The following is a 24051-nucleotide window of genomic DNA, read 5'->3' on the forward strand; positions in this document are numbered from 1 at the left end:
TCCAGGCAAGAATACTGGAGTGGTGGGTTGCCATTTCCTTCTCCAATGCATGAAAGTGAAAAGTGAAAGTGAAGTCACTCAGTCGGGTCCGACTCTTCGTGACCCCATGGACTGCAGCCCACCAGGCTCCTCCGTCTATGGGATTTTCCAGGCAAGAGTACTGGAGTGGGGTGCCATTGCCTTCTCCAATGCATGAAAGTGAAAAGTGAAAGTGAAGTTGCTCAGTCGTGTCTGACTCTTAGCGACCCCATGGACTGCAGCCTACCAGGCTCCTCCAATCCATGGGATTTTCCAGGCAAGAGTACTGAATATTCACGGCTAATAGAAGACAGGCAAAACTCTACTTCAATATTTATTTAAATTATATCTACATTGTTGATGCATATTTTCATTGGCATAGAGTGTCTTAGATATGATTTCATAAATTTATGCAGGAAAAATTTCTGGTGGTTTGATCAATATGTTCTCTAGCGTTAAAAGCCTAAATAATTATTGGTCCATCTATGGTGATGTGGATAAAATTACTTAAACGAGGTCCAAGTCAATGTTTCTTACATACTAAACATATTCATTACAAATAAAAAAACATACATATTTGGGGCCAAACAAAACATAAATCTTAAGATCCCTGCATAAAAGCAGTACCACCCATTAAACAGCAAATTATACTGAAAAAAGTGAAAGCCAAAAACCTCTAAAATGATATTCTGTGTATTCTTTTATCTGACTTCTTCTTTTTATTTTACCTTATCTTCCATCCATGCATTATAGCCAGGAGGACTTAATCCCATATTCACAATGCTAGCGATCAGCAGTGATAACAGCATTAGAGGAGAAATATATTTCCACATATAGTAGTAATATCTATTGGGAGTAAAGCCCAGCATATCCTTTAGGTCTTCCATAAACCTAAATAGAAAGAAATAATTTAATTATTCCTCGAGTTAAGGTAGCTATATTAAAATATGCTAAATTAAATGTCCTTTAAAATGTGCATTATGTCAATGGTTTGACCAGGGTTAAACATGATACCCTATGACACTTTCTACTGAATCTAAAAGTCACATTGGAAGATGACGTAACAATTAAGAACATTTATAATGTAAAATGGAACCAGTGTACTGTACTTTTTATTTGGAGGAAGTCCCCTTAAGCCAATTATTGGAAAGTGAAAGTGAAGTCACTCAGTTGTGTCTGACTCTTTGCGACCCCATGGACTGTAGCCTACCAGGCTCCTTTATCCATGGAATTTCCAGGCAAGAGTACTGGAGTGGGTTGCCATTTCCTTCTCTAGGGGATCTTCCCAATCCAGGGATCAAACTCAGGTCTCCCACATTGCAGCCAGACACTACATCTGAGCCACCAGGGAAGCCCATTTATAATTATTGGAATGTCTCCTCCAACTGATGACCTTCCATGCTATGAACACAATATTTGCAATACATTAAAATTTCCTTGTTTCTCTCTTTTTTAAAAAATTTATTTAGAGATAATTAACTCACATCATCCAATCCAACTGATCCAAACTCTCATTTCTGTTTTCAGTCTGATGTCATTTGATTGAAAGAGGGTCCACACATTATGATTCTTTGATTTTTTATTTTTTTCTGAACTCCTTTCTTCATCTCTGCTAAGTGCCTCCTAACCTCTGTGTCATTTCTGTCATTCTTTTTTTAAATGAGCTGGGCACTCTGTCCCGTAGTTTCCAACAGTTTAGATTTTGCTGTTAATAATTGCATCCCACACTGTTGGCTTCACAAGTGTATCTCATCCTCCTATTTCCTGTGAATTAGCACTTAGACTGAGTAATGATTAGACTTATGTGTTTGTTTTTTAAAGTCAAGTTATTGAGACATTATTTACCTCAAATAAGATTTGCTTTTTCTTTTTTTGGCTGCATGGCTTGTGGGATCTTAGTTCCCAGAACAGGGATCAAACCCAGGGCCCCAGAAGTGAGAGCGCTAAGTCCCAACCACTGAACCACCAAGGACTTCCGCACATTCACACTTTACAGCTGTATGATGTTAACGCTATCAGGAGCATGTCGCCATTACATACTGGTTTATATCCCTTAATATTTAATTCGAGATAAAATATGTACTGCCCATCCACCAGTCTTGTACTAATGTTTCTGTAGACTTTTTGGTTGTCTAAAGCTAGTTCTCCAGTAGATTCTTCAAAAAGGGATCACAGTGACTATATTCCCTAATTTCTTGCATGTTTAAAATTATTTATGGTCACTATATTTGAATATCAGGTCAGCTGAATTTAAAATCTGTAGTTTACATTTTCTTTCTTCGAAAATCATAAATATGTCTATGTAAGATTGTTACAAAAATTTTGTTGACTATCAGATTTTTCTATTGTAAATGATTTGTTTGGTACTATTTTTTACCTGCATGCATGCTTTTTTTTTTTTTGGTCTCCAAGTAACATCCTAGGCTTTGTCTTGGTGTCAGCCTTTATGTCTGTTTCTTCCAACTATATCATTTGCCCTTTCAACACTCAAGTTATTTGCTTCGGTATGTTTCTTTAATTACAGTTTTCAGAGTTATTTTCCAGCCACTGCGTTTAGAGGTCCTCATTGCACAAATGTTGAATCATCTTTGCTTGACTGCTGTTTCTGTTCATTTTCTTATCCTTGGTGATTTCTTTTTGATTTTAAAAAGTATTCTTCCTTTCTAGCTTCTAATTCTTGAGGAGATATATATTGTACTTGTTTTCGTTTTAATTTGACTTCATGTATTAAGTGATTTTTCTGTTATACACAATTGTTTCCTGAGTTCTATCACCTCTGTTTTCAAATCTCCCTTGTCTCTAGTTATAATATTTCTCAATTTTAAAATAACTGATATATGCTATTCTTTTGTGGCTTCTATCATTTTTCAACACTATTTCAACTTCATTTTGAAATCTTATGAGTTTTTCATCTGTTTTGCTTGTGTGGATTTGTTATCTGAAGGGATATTATTCTGCTCCTTTCTGCTTTTTTTTAATGACTTTTGTTTATGATTTAACCACATTTATGTGAAATAAAATTTCCTGAATTTTGGAGAGGGAAGGATACATGGGCATTGCTTCTTTTTTTTTTTTTTAATTATTTACTTCTTTTTGGCTGCATTTGGGTCTTTGGTGCTGCACGGACTTTCTCTAGCTGTGGTAAGCGGAGACTACCAGTTGCAGTGTGTGGGCTTCTCATTCCTGTCGTGGAGCACAGACCCTATAGCATGTGGGCTCAGTAGCTGTGGCATACAGGCTTAGCTGCCCCGTGGCAGGTGGGATCTTCCTGGACCAGGGATTGAACCTGTGTCCCCTGCACTGGCAGGCAGGCTCTCAACCACTGGAACACCGGGGAAGCCCCTCCTCTCTATTTTTGCAAAGTAATCAAAAGAGGCGGCCTCATAGTTTATCAGTTTTTTTGTTTTTTTTTTTTTTAACCTCTGTTCTCTTTCTCGTATTTACTTGGACTTCCTTTTCCAACACTTCTACTGCCTATCTCCTGCTCAGTTCCGGTTTTGCTCCCACCACTTTGTTCTCAGTGCAGAGCTTTATCTTGGAAGAGAACTCTGGGTTGTTCATTTCAAGATTTTAGAGACCACTTTGTTCCAGCACTGATGATCTTGTTGTGTTTGGATCCCTCTGCAATCTGCGAAATGAGGCCAAAGATACCACTTCTCCCAGTTTAGCTCACTATCTTCAGGTTAATCAGCCTCCCACACATTGCAGGGAGGACCTGGGAATGAGTAGAGAGCTGTCAGAGGCCCAGCTGTGTATCCACTACCATCACCCTCACGGATGTGACACCGCACAGCTTCTGTGGCTGCCAGTGGTTTGTCCCAACCTTTCATATTTGAGGGTCCACGGGAATGTCTTCTTTCTGGTGTCCATGGGTATTTGGTTTTGCCTTCTAGTCATTCTTTTTCTCCTTCATTTTAAAAAGGAAACTTGGGGAAATGCAATCTATGCAGCCATCACTTTCAGCATCATAGGATCTTCCTTCTCATTTTCTCTCAATCATATTTCTTCCTAATCTTTTAACCCAGGGATCAAACCCAGGTCTCCTGTAGTGCAGGCAGATTCTTTACCGACTGAGCTACCGGGAAGCCCATACAATATTTCTTTTTCTGCATCTGAGTTTGCTATCTCAAACGTTTAGGTTCTGGAAGGCTTATTTCTCTCAACCCTGTCTCTGGAAATTTAGGTAAACGTGGCAGATCACAGAGCAGAACTGAGCTCATGAAAACACTGAAGGTGAACAGGAGGAACATAAGATTCCTACAGACGTTTAAAGGAGGGAAAAGTGATTAAATAAGAGCATTTTAAACAAGAGAACTCCAATTGTGCTCCTTGGACAACCTATGAGCTTTAGAGACCAACAGATCTGGTTTCAAATCATACCTCCATAATTTCTAAATGTATATCTTAGTCCTTCTGAACTTCATTTTTGGCATGCTCAAGAAAGATAATACCCATCTTGGAGAGTTATTCTTAGGATCATAGACAACATATGCAAAGCACACTATCTTACAAACAGCAGAAATTTATAGATCCAAGTATTATTAGTAGTATTATTCCTATTGTTGTTATAATGATTATTATCTAGGAACTACTAAAAAGAAATATTTACCACTATGCCTATTGTAAATGATGAACAGTCTAAATGGAAAACTAAATTATGATCCTACTGATCCATAGATCAGTCCAGTAAGAGTATCAAATTCCAACACAGTGCAGGTGAGGAGTTGGGGGTAGCTCAGTAGACTATAGAAATATCTGGTTTTGAAATTAAAGTTAAAAGCCCTGATTCTACAACTAAGATACTGTGTCCGCCTATACAAGGCAGGCCAATTGTACATCTGTGATGAGTAATATTAGTCACCACAGAATACTGTTACGAGGATTAAGACAATGCATACAGCATTCCCCTGATGATTAGTGATGTTGACAACTTTTCATGTATCTGTTGATGATCTGTATATATTCTTTGGCAAAATTCAGGTCCTTTGTCCGTTGTTTAATTGACTTCTTTTCTTTTTTTTTTTTTTTGCTACTGAGTCATAAGTCCTTATACATTGTGGATATTAACACCTTTTTGGATATTTGATTTGCAAATATTTTTCTCATTCAATAGGTTACCTTTTTATTTTCTTGATCATTTCTTTGGCTGTGAAGCCATTTTATTTTGATGTAGTAATACTCCATGGAGTCGCAAGAGTCAGATACGGCTTAGCAACTAAACAATATACAGCTATTACCACTATTGCTATTTAGTACATGATCATTAAATGTAAATTTTCCTACCTCTCCTTGCCTGCAGCTTTTTAGAATAATGAAATATTCTCTAAGTTTTGTCACAAAGCTCACTAAGTATAATAATGTTCTTTATGTTGTTGAAGAGAACTCTGGTCCTCATTCAGTGAACTTATTTCTCCATCAGAGAAACCTCTAATAAGCTTGATGGTCTTACTGCCTTAATCCTTACAAGCTAACTGAAGACAACAAATTTAAACAATATTGGACAAGGTCTCCAGAAATGTTTTTCTTCTGAGATTACTCTAATGCTTCATTTCACACAAGTTTATATACTTTACAGACCAAGCAAGTATATAATTTAAAGATTTAGGCATCTAGTGAATTCAAGTCATGACTCCATAAATATGTATAGTGAATGCTATATATATCTTAAAGCAGTGATATATATATATATCTTCCCAAAATGGTCCTGCTACACAAAACATTGTGTAACATGATAAAATAAAGCATTTTATCAATCCTTCTTGTAAAACAGGTTGGCAACATAATTAGAGGTATAGACTTCAGAGTTAAGTAAAAATGGGCTTTTGTGGTTCAGATGGTAAAGAATCTGCCTACAATGGAGAAGACCTGGGTTCAATCCTTGGGTTGGGAAGATCCTCTGGAGGAGGACATGGCAGCCCACTCCAGTATTCTTGCCTGGAGAATCCCCATGGATAGAGGAGCTTGGTGAGCTACAGTCCATGGGGTCACAAAGAGTCGGACACAACTGAGTGACTAAACACAGCACAGCACAAAAACGGCTCTGAATCCCAGCTCTGCCTCTGTTCAGGTGTGTGATGAGCAAGTCACTTGGTGTCTCACTAAGCCTACATTTTCTTATGTGTGAAGTGGAGATAACAACGGCTCAAAACAGCTTAACAAGGTTCTTGGAACTTAGTCAATATACACAAGCTCTTGGAAGTTCCTATTTAATAACCAGAATTAAATCAAAGCTCCAGAATCCTAAACCTCATTACCATTTACACTGTTCTATCTCATCACCTAATAAGGAGATGCACTTTGTTAAAACTGTTGAATGGAGAAGAGCCTGCATAAGATTTGATTTTTGTAGCAAGGCATTTTTTCCTCCAGTCATTTTTCTCCTAAGTGAGATACATATCAAAGCAGAGATGTAAAATGGATGCATAAGCGAATATACTTACTTATCTATGCCATAAACAAAGGATACGGCAATATTCTCCAAAATGACGACAATTAGCAGAGGCAGGGTTGCAGAATAGTCATCAAACATTGTAACAAAGTAGTTTCCAGAGCGTTGCACAAATATCAGGCCAATACAAAATGCCAGAAGACAGCAGATAACTGAACAAAAGGAATAAATTAAAAAAAAATAAGACCTTGTCAGAATCAAGTCTTTTAAACTGCATTATAAATTATTATATGCACTTTGTTTCTACTTTTTATAAGTTGTCAATAATATGAATAGGATACTTTTCCTGATACCATGGAATATATTGTGAATTAGTTACCTGAATTTAGCCCTGGATTTAATAGGAATTCATTGTAGGACAGTAACTCAATTCATCTCCTTGAGTCTGTGGAAATGTATGTACCAAGCCCAAATAACAAACAAGGCAAAACAGAGAAGATAACAGTATAAATCTCCATACACATGTCTCATTATTAATAGAAAAGTGATCTTTTCAGGCAGCAAATGTTCATAGGTCATTTCTACTTTTAATAATGTTTTCTAGTTTTGGAAGCAACATTGAAATTTCAAATTAATCATGAGATGAATGTGCCTTATAAGACTGATAACATATATTTTTATATTTTATTGAAATATCATTACTGTTAAAGCATAATTTAAAAAAAAAAAAAAGTTTGACCCCTTAGTAATAACCTATACTCTACCTTGATATTGCCTGGGCAGATGAGTTGGAAATACAATTATGACAGGGTTGGCCAACCAGATTCTCCAATTAATTAAGAAGAATAGTCTAAAAGGAGTTTCTATAGGAGTATTGCCGAAAGATGCAGACACTTCCAACCAGATACCACTACCATAGAAATTTAGAGAGAATTCTGGAATCCATATACTATTCACATATTTTTGTTAGACTCTTTGTTCTCTCATGCATGTTAGTAGAGAAGCCCTCAAAAATAAGAGATGACTGGGCTGTCTTTCTCAACTCCCTATTAGCAGAAGTGAGTAAAAACGGCAGAAGTGGGGCAGGTGGAGGCGGTTCAGAAGGAGAGAAAACAGGCATCCCTGGGTCCCATCCAATGGAGGCTCCTGAACAATCTCAATAAGTATGGGTTAAATTAAGCCATTTCATTCATCTTGTGAGTGCTAGGCTAGTGGTATGAGTTACATCATCCATAAGTAAATATTATATATAAACACATCGGGTAGAAAAGGAAAGACATTAAGAGCATTTACTTGGAGTCTAACACATACTGAAATATTTAAATGCTTGTCACAGCAAATCATACTCAAAGTCTCAGGATGGAAGTAGCAGAGCTTAGATTTGAACCATGGCCTGTATCACACTTACTCTCGCCTAATTGCATCATAGTATAAGTAGGAAGAAAGTGTACTCTAGGTGGTACAGACACTGAGAGCCTCGCTGACGAGGTGAGAGGAACAGATAATAAGTAACTTAGATCTAAGTCCTACCGTCATATCAAAGCAGACAAAAACATTTGACAAACGTGGTGGGGGAACATTTCCTCAAAGTAAATGACTTGAAGTAAAAGTATGATCCCAAAATACAGGTAAAGGGAGTACAGAGTATATTCCTCTTTACTCTGATCTACTAAGTCTTCCACTGGGAGTTGGCAAATACGCCCATGTGTGTCCGCCCCCCCGCAACACACACACACACTGTTGCTGTTCCCTTAATTTTGCAAGCCCTTTTATATTAGGAGGGTTGAGATGCTGGGAAAGATGAGGAAAGCAGCAAAGATGACAGTTATTTAGTCTGCATGTCAGAGGATATTGATAGCCTTAAAATAAATAGAAACTGCAGAAGCAGAGCGGGCCTTTCAGGAAAAGAAAGAGATACATTTCTCATTTGTATCCAACTGAATTAAAGAAATCTAGATGTATATCTGACAAACTGCTGAAATTGTTTAGACTCACACTAAGCAGAGCAATGAGTGGCAAGGGTATATATGCATTGGCAAGTTATTGACACGTAAATGACTACTGAATCTTTCAGAGCTAAAAAGTGAGCCTGGGGAGGAGCTTGTGCCCCACTGGCCAGCATTCAAGATCATCTGTATATTTTTTTCCAATTAATTTTTGCATCACTTGCCAACACTGTTGCTGCACTCTGGTCTAGCAGCTTCCTTGCTGCTTCCTTTGTCTCTGTTTGGGTGTTCTTACTAACTAAAACTATCCTCTGACACCTGAGAAGATTGCCTTTTCTCATTCAATTTCCATGCCTTCTGCTGATAGTTCCCTCATATATTTAGACGATCTTTGCTGCTTCTTAATTCTCAGAACATATAGTCTTTATCACGCTGTCAGTATATTACATGAGACAAGTTTTATCTAACCATGTTGATTTTAATTATCAGTCCTATTCTGATAATTAGAAGGGAGGTTCTCCTATATGTCTGCATCTCTGCTGTAATTTCCCTTACATCCTTGGTATCCCTCAAATGCAAGGATGATGCAATACACAGGCAGTACTTTAATAACTGCAGATTGGACTTATTAACAACTGTCAATATTGATAAATCATGTTATTATCATTCCTTCCTAGATATATTAGCTTCTATCAGGCTACAATTGCTATTTCAAATGGAAACTAAATTTAGGTTTGTCAATGTCAGCTATACACTTTTGAAAAATCCAATGATCTGAACTTTTTTTTTTAGAATTATTTGACTTGAATACAAAATTATACATGAACATTCTTTGACTTTGTTCTAGTACCAGCACTTCATAATGACATTACTACTAATAAAGAGCAATATAATAAATGGTAACTAATAAATAATAATAATATGATCTACATTAAGTTTCACTTGCCTATTACATAAATCCCTAAATAACAAATACTTCTGAAACATATTAATAAGTGGACTTTAAAAATAAACTCTTTTCCTATTTCCATCTCTGATCAGTCACCAAGAGTAAAAGGGCCTGCTATCAGTTCAATGAAAAGTCAAATACATAAAAACTCACCGGTGAGGATTTCTTTCCTCACTTTGAAAGTATCCACAACGGGTGTGATGATCCCTTCAATGGTTCCAAACATGCTGCCGAGCCCTAGATTTACCAGCATGAGGAAGAACATCACTGACCAGAAGGGAGACGCGGGGAAATGTGTCATCGCTTCTGTAAAGGCAATAAAAGCTAAACCAGTCCCCTGAACAGCCTGTAAGATACACAGAATAGCCACGTTAGTCAGAGCCACGTGCCGCACTGGCTCTGTATATGAAAAGGCAGGGAAACTCTGAATAATGCAGGACAGTTACTGGAAATAAGCACACTGATAGCATCATGTTGTCTCCTAAGAAATGTGCCTCTAAACAAAATTCAGGGTGATCATATTATCTCATTAAGACCACGGATAGAGCCAAAATTTAAAAATTTAAGAGTAAGTTAGTATTTAAATCTTTCCTTATGGAATTTAAGATTGTTGTGTTAATGATGGCTTCATCTGTAACTTCCTGCACGATTCTTTATATTTAGTCTCAGGTACATTTAGCTATCTTAAAGCATGTGATTAATGGCCAATTTCTTCATTATATTTTCTTTTTTGGCAAAGTAAAGAGAGGGTGACAATTTATGCAAAGCTATTAATTCACATTCCCCTATATCGTTTTTATTCAAGTATATGACAGTGGCTAGAAAAAGGAGTTAATCATGACTTAACAAACACAAATATTAAGATGGGAGATATCATTCATGTGTCCAAACAATTATGCAATATGTAAATGGTCATCATAATTCAAGTTTTGTGTTAAGTATTATACCAGCAAATGTATCTAATTTCATTTTCTATGTGAAAATCACCTTATTTATATTCATATTTTAAATTATTGTGGCTTCATCAGTGAAACTACTTTTTATAGTAAAGCAAATCTTTCTGATTTAAGAAAATACACTCTCTGAAATAAAGATGAATTTTGAAACAGCATGCTCTTCCTCAGGTATTTTAAAGGTCCTTTTCCTAAAAGAAGTCTTCTGGGTAAGGCATATTTTAAAGTTAATGAGAATTGCTTTAGTGCTTAAACAGACTACTAACTTTATTGAGCTCATCTTCAATTTGACAGGCATTGAGATGAAGTGCAGGAAACTCTTCTTCTTTCACTTTTTGAATGATGTCATAAATTAAGTCATAATCTTCTGCAGTAATAGCTGAAAAGTTGATATGATGGGGAATAATATCTTGACTAATGTTGCCCATTTTCACAAGTTTTATGATCATTTCCGAATTTCTGAAAAGTAAAACAGCATTAATAAACACTTGTGGGTTTGGGAAGGAGATTTTTTTCAAATACAATTATGCCATAAAATGTAAAGAAAATTAATGACTATACTCTGCAATGCATTTCTCATTTATGACATTTGCTTTGAAGCCCAGAACCGCAAACACCACCAGTGTTGCCAGGATAGAAGTAAAAAAATTGATGAAAGACACCAGGACGGCATCAAAGTGGCAGTTGTTGTCTCTCTTATTGTAGCTTGAAAAGGCGATGACGCCACCAAATCCCAGACCTAAGGCAAAGAACACCTGAGCTGCAGCTTCTCTCCACACCTTTGGCTCCAGCATGATTTCCAGCTGTTTAAAATTAAACAGAACAGAAGTCAGCTGCAAAATATTATTTCTCAATAATCTACAAGGAATCGATTCTGTTGTTTAAATATGTCATAATGACACACACCCAAAGATATCTGGGGATTATCTGTTCTTAAGGAGAAAGAACAAATTTCTCATTGAGGAATTTTACAAGGAAAATGAATAAGAAAGGCCATAGCCTATAGAACCTTTAGATGGAGATGTTACTTACATGGAGAAAAAAATCATATGGGAAATTTTCAATATCTTTAGGACAAAGCAAAGGACTATTTGAGGGAGAAATGAACTATCTTCGCTTATTTCTATTTCTGTCTTTGTTTTCTTTCCAATGCAACCATAAACCAGTTAGCCATAAAAGTTATAAATTTTATTTAAGTAATGCCCTCAGTTTTGTGTTTTCTGGTGAAGTCTAACAGCCAAAGCAGGTAATAATTATAAGCTGGGTAGAGTTGAACTATTTGTACTTTGCATATTCACATAGGTATTATTCTTTCATTTAGTAGTCTCCTGAAAGCTTTTCCTTTGAAAATTGAAGTAATTCAACCATATAATCTTTAAAGGCGGTTTCAGATCCAAAGTTTTGAAGTTTGGAATCTGTGCTGAACATAATTTTCAAGAAGCTTTACTTCTTAAACAGTTATTGCTGTATGTAACTAAACCTTTTAAATGGAACAATTAATATTAGCCATATTGGGCAAAGACCTCAATAGACAGTTAACTTTGATTTCAGTAATAGTAGTATTTAAATTGGTATTTTATCTCTTTTCACCTTTGCAATGAAATTGCCTTTATCGGGAACAAAGCCAGATGTGGTTAAGAACATGACTTCCATAGACAGTCATTTAATAATCTAAAAATAGTGCATCCTAGGGTAAGTGGCCTGTCCATTCTGAGTTTAATTTTTCTCAACTGAAAGATGAGAGTAACAAAGCATGTAAATACTACTCATCACATTGCCTACCACACTGAGTCCTCAATAACTGCTAACGTATGGACTACAGTAACAGCTACGCTGATAAGCATTGGAAAAGACCCTGATGCTGGAAAAGACTGAGGACAGGAGGAGAAGCGGGTGACAGAGGATGAAATGGTTGAATGGCATTACTGACTCAATGGTCATGAGCAAACTCCAGGAGATAGTGAAGGACAGGGAAGCCTGGCAAGTTGCAGTCCACGAGGTCTCAAAGAGTTGGACACAATCAGCAAATTAAAACCGAACTCATTCAACTATCTCTACTTTTACCACTAGATGGCAGACAATACCTATTTACCAAAGACATTCTGATCATTTCCAATTCAGAAACTGAATCTCCATTCTCTGAGAATATTTTGTGTCCTTAGGAACTTTCTCCCTTACATAAACAACTTAAATTTAAAGGAAATAGAAAACTTTGTATTGTTATTATATTAACTATCACATCCTACAATGGCCTAATACCAATCTTATCAATAGTCCAAAGTGAGCTGAAGAAGTAATTCACTGTATTTTAATAGTTATTTCCAGTTCTGGTTTAAAATGTTAACCAAGTATTGCAGTTTTAAACATGGGGACCGTATAAAACTGTCATATTCAAGTATCTAGATTCTAAAATATCTATTTAAATCCAATATTTAGAGTCATGTCACAAACAATTACCAACTTAGAGAAACGTGAAATTCCAGGAATCCACATCAAAGCTAGTTGTTTTAAACTCAGAAAACTTTTTTTTTCCTATACTGTAAAAAATAAATATTTGTGGTCGTCACTAAGTATGGCCCATTTGTGGCTGATTTAAATGATAATATAGCTGAATTCATAAATGTGAACTAATTATTCGTTGAGAAATTCCAACAACCCTATAGGACTTTTGAACAATAGAAGAGAAGCAGATCACAATGTCAACATTTTTGCTACTTGAGAATGAACAGAACCCCACTTGGAACCAGATACTCAAAAAACACAGCCTCTTTTTCACAGGACCACGGCAGCTGCCAGGAGTGACAATCCCAGGGAGGCTAAAATCTTCTCCCCGAGTCTCTCAGCACGATGCTTGGTGCAGTCATGTCTCAGACAACTTCCAATTTCTGAACTAAATTGAGATTGTGTCTTTATAACTCATTGTCTGATTATGATAGTGTTAGCACGATAATTGAAGTATGATTTCATTTCAGTGAATATCCAAAATCTATATGCACCTCAAATATGTTTTTGACTGTTTCCTCTCAAACCAATACAAGTCTCAATGAGCCCTACATTGAGGTCAGCTCTAAGTTAAATGACAGAGTTTAAGTTCTGAGCCTTTTAGGAAACCTAATGGAATTTTCCTGAAATGCATATGCATTTATAAAAATTACAGAACTTCCCAAACACACTAATATAAATACTATTCTAAAAAATACAAAACCTCAAAACAGAACAAGAAACCTTGAATTTTTTCTAAGACAAGATTTCGAGTGCAATAGCATTCTTAATCTGGGTCCATGGACTTTAGGAATTCTGTCAACCTCTTAAGACAATAAGCAAATTAATATGTTCATTATTTTTTCTGGTAAGAAGATCCTATTATCAGTTTTTTTTTTTTTTTTTTTCCCAAAGGAGTCCATGTCACAAAAGATTAAAAACCACTGAAATAGAAGAGAAAGAGTAAAGATTGATAAGTTCTAAACTGTACCGGTATAAAAATGGGAAGTTAATTTATTGTAAAAGAGGAACTTCTGAAGTTTAAATAGTGAAACTTACTCTGGATAAAGTGCAACATTTTAAAGTGGAGAGAGTTGGATATAATTATAGATATCTAAAAGCCTTGGTTTTACTAGGCTGGTTAACTTAACGGTTATAATTTAATAGTTTAGTGTACACTGTTGTACGTAGGTTCAAACAATTATCCCTTAAATTTAACTGTGGGAATATTTTGACAACATAAAGCTTTTGTGATCATAAGCCTTAACTGGAAATACAGTACATACCTCAGGGGTAAACATGTGACGGATGCCATCAACTGAACCATTTAAAAGGAGTGCTCTGATTAGGAAGCATATAAGTACCACATATGGGAACAGAGAACTAAAATACATGATCTGCAAAGAAAGATGAAAATAGGTGAGACACACTAACAACTATATTCTTTCTCATACTTAAAGATTATTTGTGCTGCTCTATACTGTACTTTCCTGGTGGCTCAGATGGTAACAAATCTGACTGCAATGCAGGAGACCTGGGTTTGATCCCTGGGTCAGGAAGATTCCCTGGAGAAGGGAATGGCTACCCACTCCAGTATTCTTGCCTGGAAAATTTCATGGACAGGAGTCTGGCGGGCTGCAGTCCATGGAGTTGCAAAGAGTTCAACACAACTGAGTAACTAACACTTTCACTTCATATCCTCATACTGTGAAAATGACCCTTTTATAATATAATAATACTATTCATACAGTGTTTAGTCATCATAGCAGAATGGCTTATTCGTTTTGATTTGGTATGATTCATTAAGATCTATTTGGGATATAATGAAAAATGGGAAATCTTCCTTATTTAATCTCCTTTAAAAGAGCCCATAGGTATGATGTAACTTGAATAGTGTTGATTCCTCACAGTTCACACAGTTCACAAGTAAGCAGTGTTTAAGAGAAACAAAAGGACACTGACTCCTTAACAAGACCTACTTTATAGTTTTAGATAGCAAAAGTCCTTTTTTTTAAAAAAAAATTAAGCAAAGTTCCATCATAATTCTGTAAACCTTCTAGACAGTGGTCCCTCTTAAGGCTCCTACAGAACTTGAATAATAAAGGTTTTACTTTCCACCTCAGAAGTCTTCATCATTAAACAAATGTTATCATAGAAAAGCAACTGTCTTCACCAGACATGTGCCACCTCCTTGACACCTCCACGTGGTTCCTAAAACCCTGGGTTCCCCCCAAAGCTGTCCCTACCACCCAACAGTCGTTAAGGTCAAACATCCAGAAGTTCTGCATGGTTTCTAATTTCCTGGCTTCCAGACTCCCACCCGGGCTATCTCACTCCCTGCTTACATGCTCTCCTGAAATCTCTAATACAGTAGAAACAAAAGGCAAATGGCTCTGTCCTGCAAAGCCTTACACCAGGCTGCCTACCTGCCTGCCCTCCCACTCCTCCCTGAGCTCCAGCCCTGAGGGAAACCAAGCTCTCAGCTTCATCTTTGCAAATCTTCATAGAACACTCAGAATAAGACTTTTTTTCCCCAACCAATAGGCCCCCAAATGCCCTTCCCTATGTCCCATGAACCTTCAATGATATTATTTTTATTTGGTTTGACAGCACTTAACACTGCGGAAATTGTCATCTGTGTTTACTGGTTAATTTTCAGTCTCCCTTACTGAAATATAAGCTCTGTGAATGCAAGGACCTTTTCTCTCTTGCTCACTACCAAATTCCAAACATCTAACAGAATGGTTAACACATATTAGGTATATGATATGTATCTGTGGGGGAAGGAATAGAGGGAAGGTGAGAAGAACGGAGGAAAAAAACTGAAAAACTGCCATAGCACAGGATAACTCAGGCAGGTCAGAGATACTGAATCCTATAATAATTGTAGACAGACAACAGAGAAGTCAGCACAATAATTTGCACTTCTATTCTGTATACTTTGTAACTGTATTTCAGTATTATTAAAAATATTACAAACAAAATCTCTGCATAATTAGGAAACTATATTTCTCTAAAAGTAATTATATTCTAATTTAATTATAAAGAAATATAATTTTTCAATCAATTCAAAAGGCCTAAATTTTAAATTGCATCCATTTATCCACGTTTCTTGTTTTCTAAAAATCAGAATGCTTTCAGATGGAGTGCTTTTCATTCTTTCTGCCTACTTTTACCATCCTTTATATTTGCGGGTCTACAATATCTATTCAAGTAGCCTTGGTCTCACTTGAATTGCAGCTATTCCTTTTATGATTTTTCTTTCAAATTTTGAAGCCAACTAGAAGGGTGGATTCACTTCTGCACAATAGTTTATCTTTTTTTTTTTTTTAACAGAACTCAAATTTGGTGCCTTTGGCAACCCACTCCGGTATTCTTGCCTGGGAAATCCCATGGACAGAGGAGTCTGGTGGGCTGCATGGGGTCACAAGAGTCGGACCTGAATGAGTGACTAAACAACAAACTGACAAGGACTCCTATTAACCCATTTATTTCACAAGTGAAAATGAAGGCTGCACACTGCAATAATCTGGACGGTTTGGTAATGATTTTTTTTCCAATTGATATGATATACCTCGGTATATTTTTAACATAATTTCAAATTAGAAGCTAACAAAGTCAATGATTCTTCCTGGAGCTGTATTTGCCCATGCTAAACAACTCTAAATCACCAGAATATGGTTCTTTTTCCACAACTGACTCCCAATTTCATGCAAGCCCCTTTGCTTTCGTCCTCAATGACGTGTCACTTCACTATCAGCTTCCTGCTCATTTTGCCTCTAGATTTTCCCTCCAGCTCTCCTCTCCATCTCAGAAATTCATCACCCACACTACTACCAGAATGATCTTTCTAAAGATCTGAGGGTGTTAATGAACTGCTAAAAAACCCTCAAATACTTCACACTGTTAAGTTACAGCCAGTCATTTTCCCAGTGTCCCTAAATACTTTAATACCTGCAGTCAACCTAACCTTTCAAGCCTCACCTCCCTCAGGCTACACAAACTGTATGTAAAAGTCACACAGGGTTACTGAGCAGTCTTTGGGCTTTGCACTTGCTGTTTTCCATGCCTCTGGTGTCTTCTCTCTGAACGTGCTGGTGAACTCTTCTTCAACCATCAAACTCTAGCCCCCAGTCTACCTCCTCTGTGAAGCCCTCCCCCAAATCCTATTACTTTCAGTGGCAGCCTCTATGCTATCATGCACTTTATTTGCAGCTCTTTACTGCATGTATTCTGCTGTAATTATCTGTCTCACCCATTCAGTTATGGGTTCTATGTGAATAAAGGTGGGGTGGCCTATTATCCTTTGCACATTCTTTGATACTCAAAAATATTGTACTTTAAGAGCCAATTCATAGGAAATTTTCCTTTCTGTACACATTCTCTAAAAAAAAGAAAACCCTCACCTTTATTCTATAGTACTTAAAAAAATGATGTACTAATTATATGATCAGACAATTCAAGCTTCATTTATTAATTCAGCAAGTGTTTGAGTTCTTAAAGACACTCATCTGGCTTCAGTGATAAGATTCTAGCTTAGTTTCGTCCAAAAACGAACATGAGGCTCTTATGTTGGATATAACATAAAGAAAAGTGACGGTCAAGATTTTAAACATGAAAACATTTAAGCAGTATTAGGTAGGTCACACGTGAATTTTCTTCTCCTGTGAGCAGGTAAAAGAACAAAATATTTACTTACTAAATATTTACTTAATTATTTACTATCAAATTATTATTTATTTTATTAAATGAAAGCTTTACTTATTAAAATATTTACTTATTATATTTACTTTTATTTTATTACTTATGTAATAATACTTATTATTTACTTATTACTTATTAAATATTTACTTATTAATATTTACTTATTGAACATTTACTTATTAAAATATTTACTTATTAAATATTTACTTATTAATTCTGAGATGTAAAGATACGTCAGTATTTTACAGAGGTATCCATTTTGTGTTTTTAAACACAAATTCTTCTCATTTAATGAGTCTCGGAATACTAAAATTGCCAGTTGCATGATATTATTAAAAATAGTTTAAATTCTATCTAATTGACTATATGTAAAACGCTACCCCTCAAGCACTTTCTCATTTTTTGCATTGTTACCTGTTAATATTTTATGATTTCTTGCCTGCCTCTTCCACTAGGATGGACATTCCATGAGGACAGCTATTTTGTCTGCCTTGTCCACCGCTGCACTTCCAGAGTTAGGTCACTGCCCAGCAAATAGTAGCGCTCAATAAACTCGAGTTCAGTGAGTACATGAATGACTCAAGTATTTTTCTTAAGAACTGGGAACTAAAACAATGAAATATGTTTCTTTGGCTGGTTTTAACACTCCCTGGGCCTTAAAAGTGCTTCCCTTGTGGCTCAGCTAGTAAAGAATCTGCCTGCAATGTGGGAGACCTGGGTTTGATCCCTGGGTTGGAAAGATCCCCTGGAGAAGGCAAAGGCTACCCACTCCAGTATTCTGGCCTGGAGAATTCCAAAACTGACCTGCCTTTCACAGCAAGGACATTCAATAAGAGAGATAAGCTTACAAATCAAAATGTTACATGAAAATACTTTCGTTCTACTCAACTATGGAAGAACAATAAACATATGAAATCATTTAGTTATTTTTCTCTTTTTTTGTATTAAAATGTTTTAACACACCTTCAGACAGTCATCCTTTCTGAGGACTTCATAGCCCAGTTCTAGCTCTGCTACTTACCAGTTGTTTAATTCTATTTATTCTTCCTAAGCTTAACTTTGCAGTCAAATGGGGATATGAACATGTAAATCATCTGGCTGATAGAAAGATTAAACAAGCTAATGTATGCAGAGTGTTTACTTGGCACATTAGTCGTACTGATAGCAAAGCAGTACCAGTGGAAGACATTACCTTTAAAGATAAAGAAAGCCTGGAGCTTCTCATTTCTATCCATCTCCCTGGAGTCAGGCATCCCCTTCACAGAGGATCCAACAAAGGACATGCAGCCATACAATGTCCACTGGACCACCTTCGCTAGTGTGAGTCTCTACCACTGCAGACAACTAATTTCATTGTTAGCAGGCTTGATTCCCGAAAGATCTTCCTTTCGGTGAAGAGTCACCACCACCCCACCACTCTCCATGATCCCCAGGATTTGACCATGTGACCACATGGGATGAGTAAGGCTTATTCCTTTTTCTTCAAATACTTGAAGATTGTGATTAAGAAGCTAAGATAACTCTTCTCCATAACAAAGGAGAAAATAAGGGTTTTGGTAAAAATCCAGTATTACAGGTGTAATTCAATTGACTTGTGCCTACCTGACCTAAAGGAGAATGAGACTGTCATATTCCTGTCTTAATTCATGCAGTTTGAAATTAGCATTCTGTGTGTGTGTGTGTGTTGGCAAAGACTTTTAGCTGCTAAATACTCTTAGTTGTTTTTTCCCCACATACTAACCTTAAACTTCATTATTCTTAAACCATATTTCTCTATACTGCATTGGTGTGTTTATTTAGAGACTTTTTTGTTTGGCAGACAAATAAAGCTTTACATATATTTCTAATAAATTTCTTATTGTATTCAGCTCATTGGTTCAGAATAAGCAAATATACATTTAGACTTTCAAAACTTTGTTCATATTACTTATAGCTTTCTCTTATCTGTGCCTACTAAATTTTCTCTTCAAAATCTCCTGAAAAGCTAGCCTCTCCCTAAGCCTTCTCATTGAAATAATAAATCACATATAGTCTAGAAATTATATTAGATTTTCTAGAAAAGTTATTTTACATAAGAAAAACATCCCAAATATGTGATAAGAAAAGTATGAGTATTTTCTTTAAATGATAAGACACATACTCAGACAAAGAAAAAATAAAATGTGGTATTAAGACTTGAGCAGAGGGATCTTTGGTCTTCCCTGGCTCACCACAGTTGGTTCTTATTCTATCAAATGACATTATCTTAGGAAGCCTATAAATGTGGTTAGATTTGGCTTAGGAATCTATTCCTTTATTTAAAACCTGACTATATTGGAGCTGTGACATTATAGAAGACACATCAAGTGGAACCAACTAATTGAACGTATTTAATCACAGAATACACTAACATTTATAAAAGACCAAAAAATACTCCGGTGTGTTATCTACCATATTCATTTCTGCAAAGGAAAATGGTAAAGAAGTTCCATTAGGAAGCGAAATGTAAAATCAGCTGTGATTTACAAGCTGTAAAAACTGTCAAACACTTCTAATTAAATATGAACCAACAAGAAGCAAAGATGAAGTAGACACACTTTGCCTAAAAGAGTTCACTATTTAGTGGGGGAAAGCTGTCACAGCAAGAGAGGGTATAGCATTGCAATTCAATAATGTGGGCGTTAGCTTCAGACAGAGCTAGGTTTGACTCCAGGTACCAACATTTACTAACCATTATTCTTTGGGCTAGTTACCTGTTTCCACAAACTTGCTTTTTATCTGTAAAGCAGGTCTGAGAGTAGCAATTACTTCTTAGAGGTTTTTGTTTGGGTTTTTTTTTTTTTTTCAGATTTAAATGGGATAAAGTATATGAAGCACTTCTCATAGTGCCTACTACAAAGTAAACATGTAAAAAAAAAAAGTAAACATGTAATAAATATTGGCATCTGTTATTGTTCTTGCTCTGATCATTGTCAAAATCATCTTCATAGTCATTTATTACCACTATTACTACTGCTGCTGCTTTTACTGCTGCTGACTGCTGCTATCTTAATACAGTTATTCCCACTCTTATTAGTATATGATGGTAAGTGGCAATATATTAACCTGGAAAGATACATGATCAGATCTATACTTGGGAAAGAGAAAACAACAGAGATGGATTGCTACAGGGCAGAGAGAAGAACCAAAATTAATTCCTGCTGTGATCCAGACAAAAGAAACAGAGACTTTTAAAACAACGGCAATGGGGAGGGGGGAATGTACTATGAAAGCAAAATAGTGAATAACAATTACTTTCCTAATACATCCTTTTAAAAAATTATCTGATTCTCTTCCTAGGGTATCTAGAACTCACTTAATGTCTTTCTCAACCACAGTCTCATAAAATTTTCCATTTGCCCTGGCCACACGCCCTTTAGTCTTTTATATTACTCTACGTTTCTTGTTGAGATCATTATAACTACCTAATGTTCAGATATTTAAGAAACACTCCACAATGGACTTTTAAAATCTTGTAAGCAACTATTCCCTAGAGCACCTAGAGCAGAGAAAAAAATGATACACAAATAACATAAACAAGTTCTTTATTCTACTACATTTCCCAATTTCCATGATTGGAACTAATCAGACAACTAAAACATTAGGTTCAGCTGAATACCAGTAAAATGAAAGGACTGTTAAGTGTCGACAAAAAAGTTCAAAACAGATCTTGATAGAAGAGGGAAAGATTATAAACAACTTTAGATTTCATTATAAAAAACTTACATCTTTATTTGTGTCCTTTCCTTGGTCTAAACACATTTTTTAAAAAAATACCACTTTTTACCAGTCTTTAATTAACTGCCTAGATTGAAGTGTTACTTGCAGCTTGCTCAGACAGATTTATTTATATTGGGTGGAGAGGGGCCGGGGGTGGGAATAGTTCCCAGGAATGGCGATTAGATGTTTAGCAGAAGCAGGAGGGGCTCTGACATACTAACTTTTCCAGAAGACTGAATGCCTTTGATCATAGCCAAGCACACCACAACCCAGGCAGCCAGCAAGCAGATGGTCATCTTCCAGTTTAAGCCACCACTTTCAGAAATGGAAGTGGAAATATTCAGTGCTTCTCTGTACCAATAATAGGTAGTGGCAGAACTTTTTTCACATTCTGGCTCTACAACTGTAGAAAGAAAGGTAACACAATCATTTCAGACAAGAAAGAGTAACGAGGCTATTTTTTCCCCCAGTAAGCCTGTAAATCAATTCTTAACATTTCCTAGAAAAGTACTACTTTTCTTAATGCTTCTACAGAAGCATTTAAATCCACAGTGAAATCTCCTGTGAAAAAATATGAAAAAAAAAATCAACAAACACAAATCCTCTTTGATGATTATCTTGTTACACATTTCTAAAATAGGAATGTGTGAGGCTTTTATCAGGGGCTTTTCTGATGGTTCAGCAAGTAAAGAAGCTGCCTGCAATGCAGGAGACACAGGAGATGGGGTTCCCCTGGTTAGATCCCCTGGAGGAGGAAATGGCAACCCACCCCAGTATTCTTGCCTGGAAGATCCCATGGACAGAGGAGCCTGGAGGGCTATATAGTCCAAAGTGTCACAGAGAGTCAGACAAGACTGAGCATGAAAGCACTAGCTTTTATCAAGGTGATTAAAACATATCAGTTTTATAGCCCCTTTTGCCCCCAAAATTATCTGATTGACTTCCTAGGGGGCAGAGCCATCAAAAATGCTAGCTGCTTCACATATGTGACCTTCAAAATGGACCTAGTCTCAAGTGACTTGTGCTGTAAACATAAAATACAAAGGGGTTTTTGGAGATTTAGTATGAGAAAAGCAATGTAAATTATTACATCACTATTTTACATTAAATTTATGTTAGAATATTAATATATTAGATATATTGGACTAAATAAAATATTTCAACTGTCCCTTTTTACTTTTTGTAAATATGGCGACTAAGGACATTTCAGACTACATATGTATGTTACATTCGATATTTACCGGACAGCGCTACAGAATTATTCTTTATATTCTAGGATATAAAATTAAAAGATAAGAAAAACATAGAACAACAGAACCCAAGACATAAAAACAATTTCTTCAATCTAAATTATTCTTTTTCTCCTCTTTTTTATTTTAATGCAAATGTAAGACATCAATAAAGACGAACAAAATAAAATATTGTCTAAGTTTGTAACTGAAGGCTGATAATTTTTTATCCTAACATCCTGGGGCACAATAAAATAACATAAAATAACACAATAAAATAAAGAACTAAATAAATGATGCCAAACTCTATCTTTCTGAGTATATCAAGGAAAGTTTGTTACAATCACTTCAAAAGATTTTAGAAAAAATATCTTGAAAGCTCCCAGCTTTACTAACTTTATGATCTTTAGATACAAAAACTCTACATTGTAGATATCTTACAAGTGTGTGAAGCATTTTTCACCAAAGGACACTGATCCCAAGGCAGAGGCTGCTGAAAAGATTGAGAAAAATAAAACAGACTCCAGCCAATGATGACATTGTAGTAGAGAGCCACAAAAAAGCATACCTGCAAAATAAAATAGTGTGATTACATTAAAATTCTCCTGCCCCTACCTTTGAAACAATGAGATGAGATGCATCAAAGCCCACTTAATACTTAAAAAAAAAAACTTTTTTAAATTTTTATTTGAGACACATTATCTTTTCTAAAATGATGACTCTCATAGGCCTTAAGAAAACGCATTAACAAGATTGTACTACATTCACATTACAGCATATTTTGGGTATTAGTGCAAGCTCCAGGAGTGGTTTTTTTAACACATGATTAAAGACTTGAGTTAGAGAAATACACACTCCAAGGTTGCTTTTAACTTCAGACTATATAATTACAAACCCTGTAAAAAAATCATATGGCATATACCATACCAGGAAACTTACAACACAACTTGCAAATCCAATCCCTCCCAGTTGAGGGCTTATGTAATTCCATACACCAATGCTTCCTCGCCGAATTCTTTGACCCACAGAAAGTTCCAGAAAGAAAAGGGGAATACCTATTACCAGTAGTAGTATTAAATATGGCAAAAGATAGGCACCTATAGAGAGAAGAACAAATAAAATAGATTATATTTTCAACAGCCACAGTATAGAATACACTAATTCTGATTATCTCATGAAAGATGACATTTAAACTTCCATACGTATAATTATAAAAGACTTTAGAGAAAATGCAATTTCATTACTTTAAGCTTTCTGGTATCAGAAACCTGAATTTGACTGCTACCAATAGTTTCTGATAAAAAATAATTATGAAAAAAAGTAAGGATATCAATGAATAGCTTTAGTTTCATTTTACTGAAAAGGTAAAACAACTTTACTTTTTGTAAAAATAACTGATTCCTTAAAATATTTTCTCAAATAGGTTTCAAAGGCTCCTGGAAGTCTTATTCACAAAATGTTAATGAAGTCATTTATTAAATTTTACTCAAACTCATCTAAATCATGCATTTCAAATCTGATAAAGCAAAATGAATGAGATGATATGACACTAAACTGACTTTTTCCCTAAGTAACGACAGGGAAGAAGAAATGCCTGCTTAGACTAAAAGAGAAGAAAAAAGAAAAAGAACATCTACCACAGACA

At 35.8% G+C, this 24051-nt stretch overlaps 1 protein-coding gene across 3 annotated transcripts in view; it reads right to left on the bottom strand.

Annotated features, from left to right (window-relative positions):
- SLC6A15 (solute carrier family 6 member 15) overlaps positions 1–24051 on the bottom strand; it is a 57212-nt gene that overhangs the window by 2287 nt on the left and 30874 nt on the right. For all 3 annotated transcript variants that reach the window (XM_010804761.4, XM_005206043.4, NM_181023.2), the window contains 9 exon segments: positions 23346–23503; positions 22848–22974; positions 21399–21580; positions 14022–14132; positions 10816–11057; positions 10521–10713; positions 9455–9647; positions 6459–6618; positions 747–909 (listed from right to left, as the gene is read on the bottom strand). In XM_010804761.4, the coding sequence (XP_010803063.1) occupies positions 747–909; positions 6459–6618; positions 9455–9647; positions 10521–10713; positions 10816–11057; positions 14022–14132; positions 21399–21580; positions 22848–22974; positions 23346–23503 (1529 nt within the window).

This window comes from Bos taurus, chromosome 5 (assembly GCF_002263795.3).
Source record: "Bos taurus isolate L1 Dominette 01449 registration number 42190680 breed Hereford chromosome 5, ARS-UCD2.0, whole genome shotgun sequence".
Classification (NCBI taxonomy): domain Eukaryota; kingdom Metazoa; phylum Chordata; class Mammalia; order Artiodactyla; family Bovidae; genus Bos; species Bos taurus.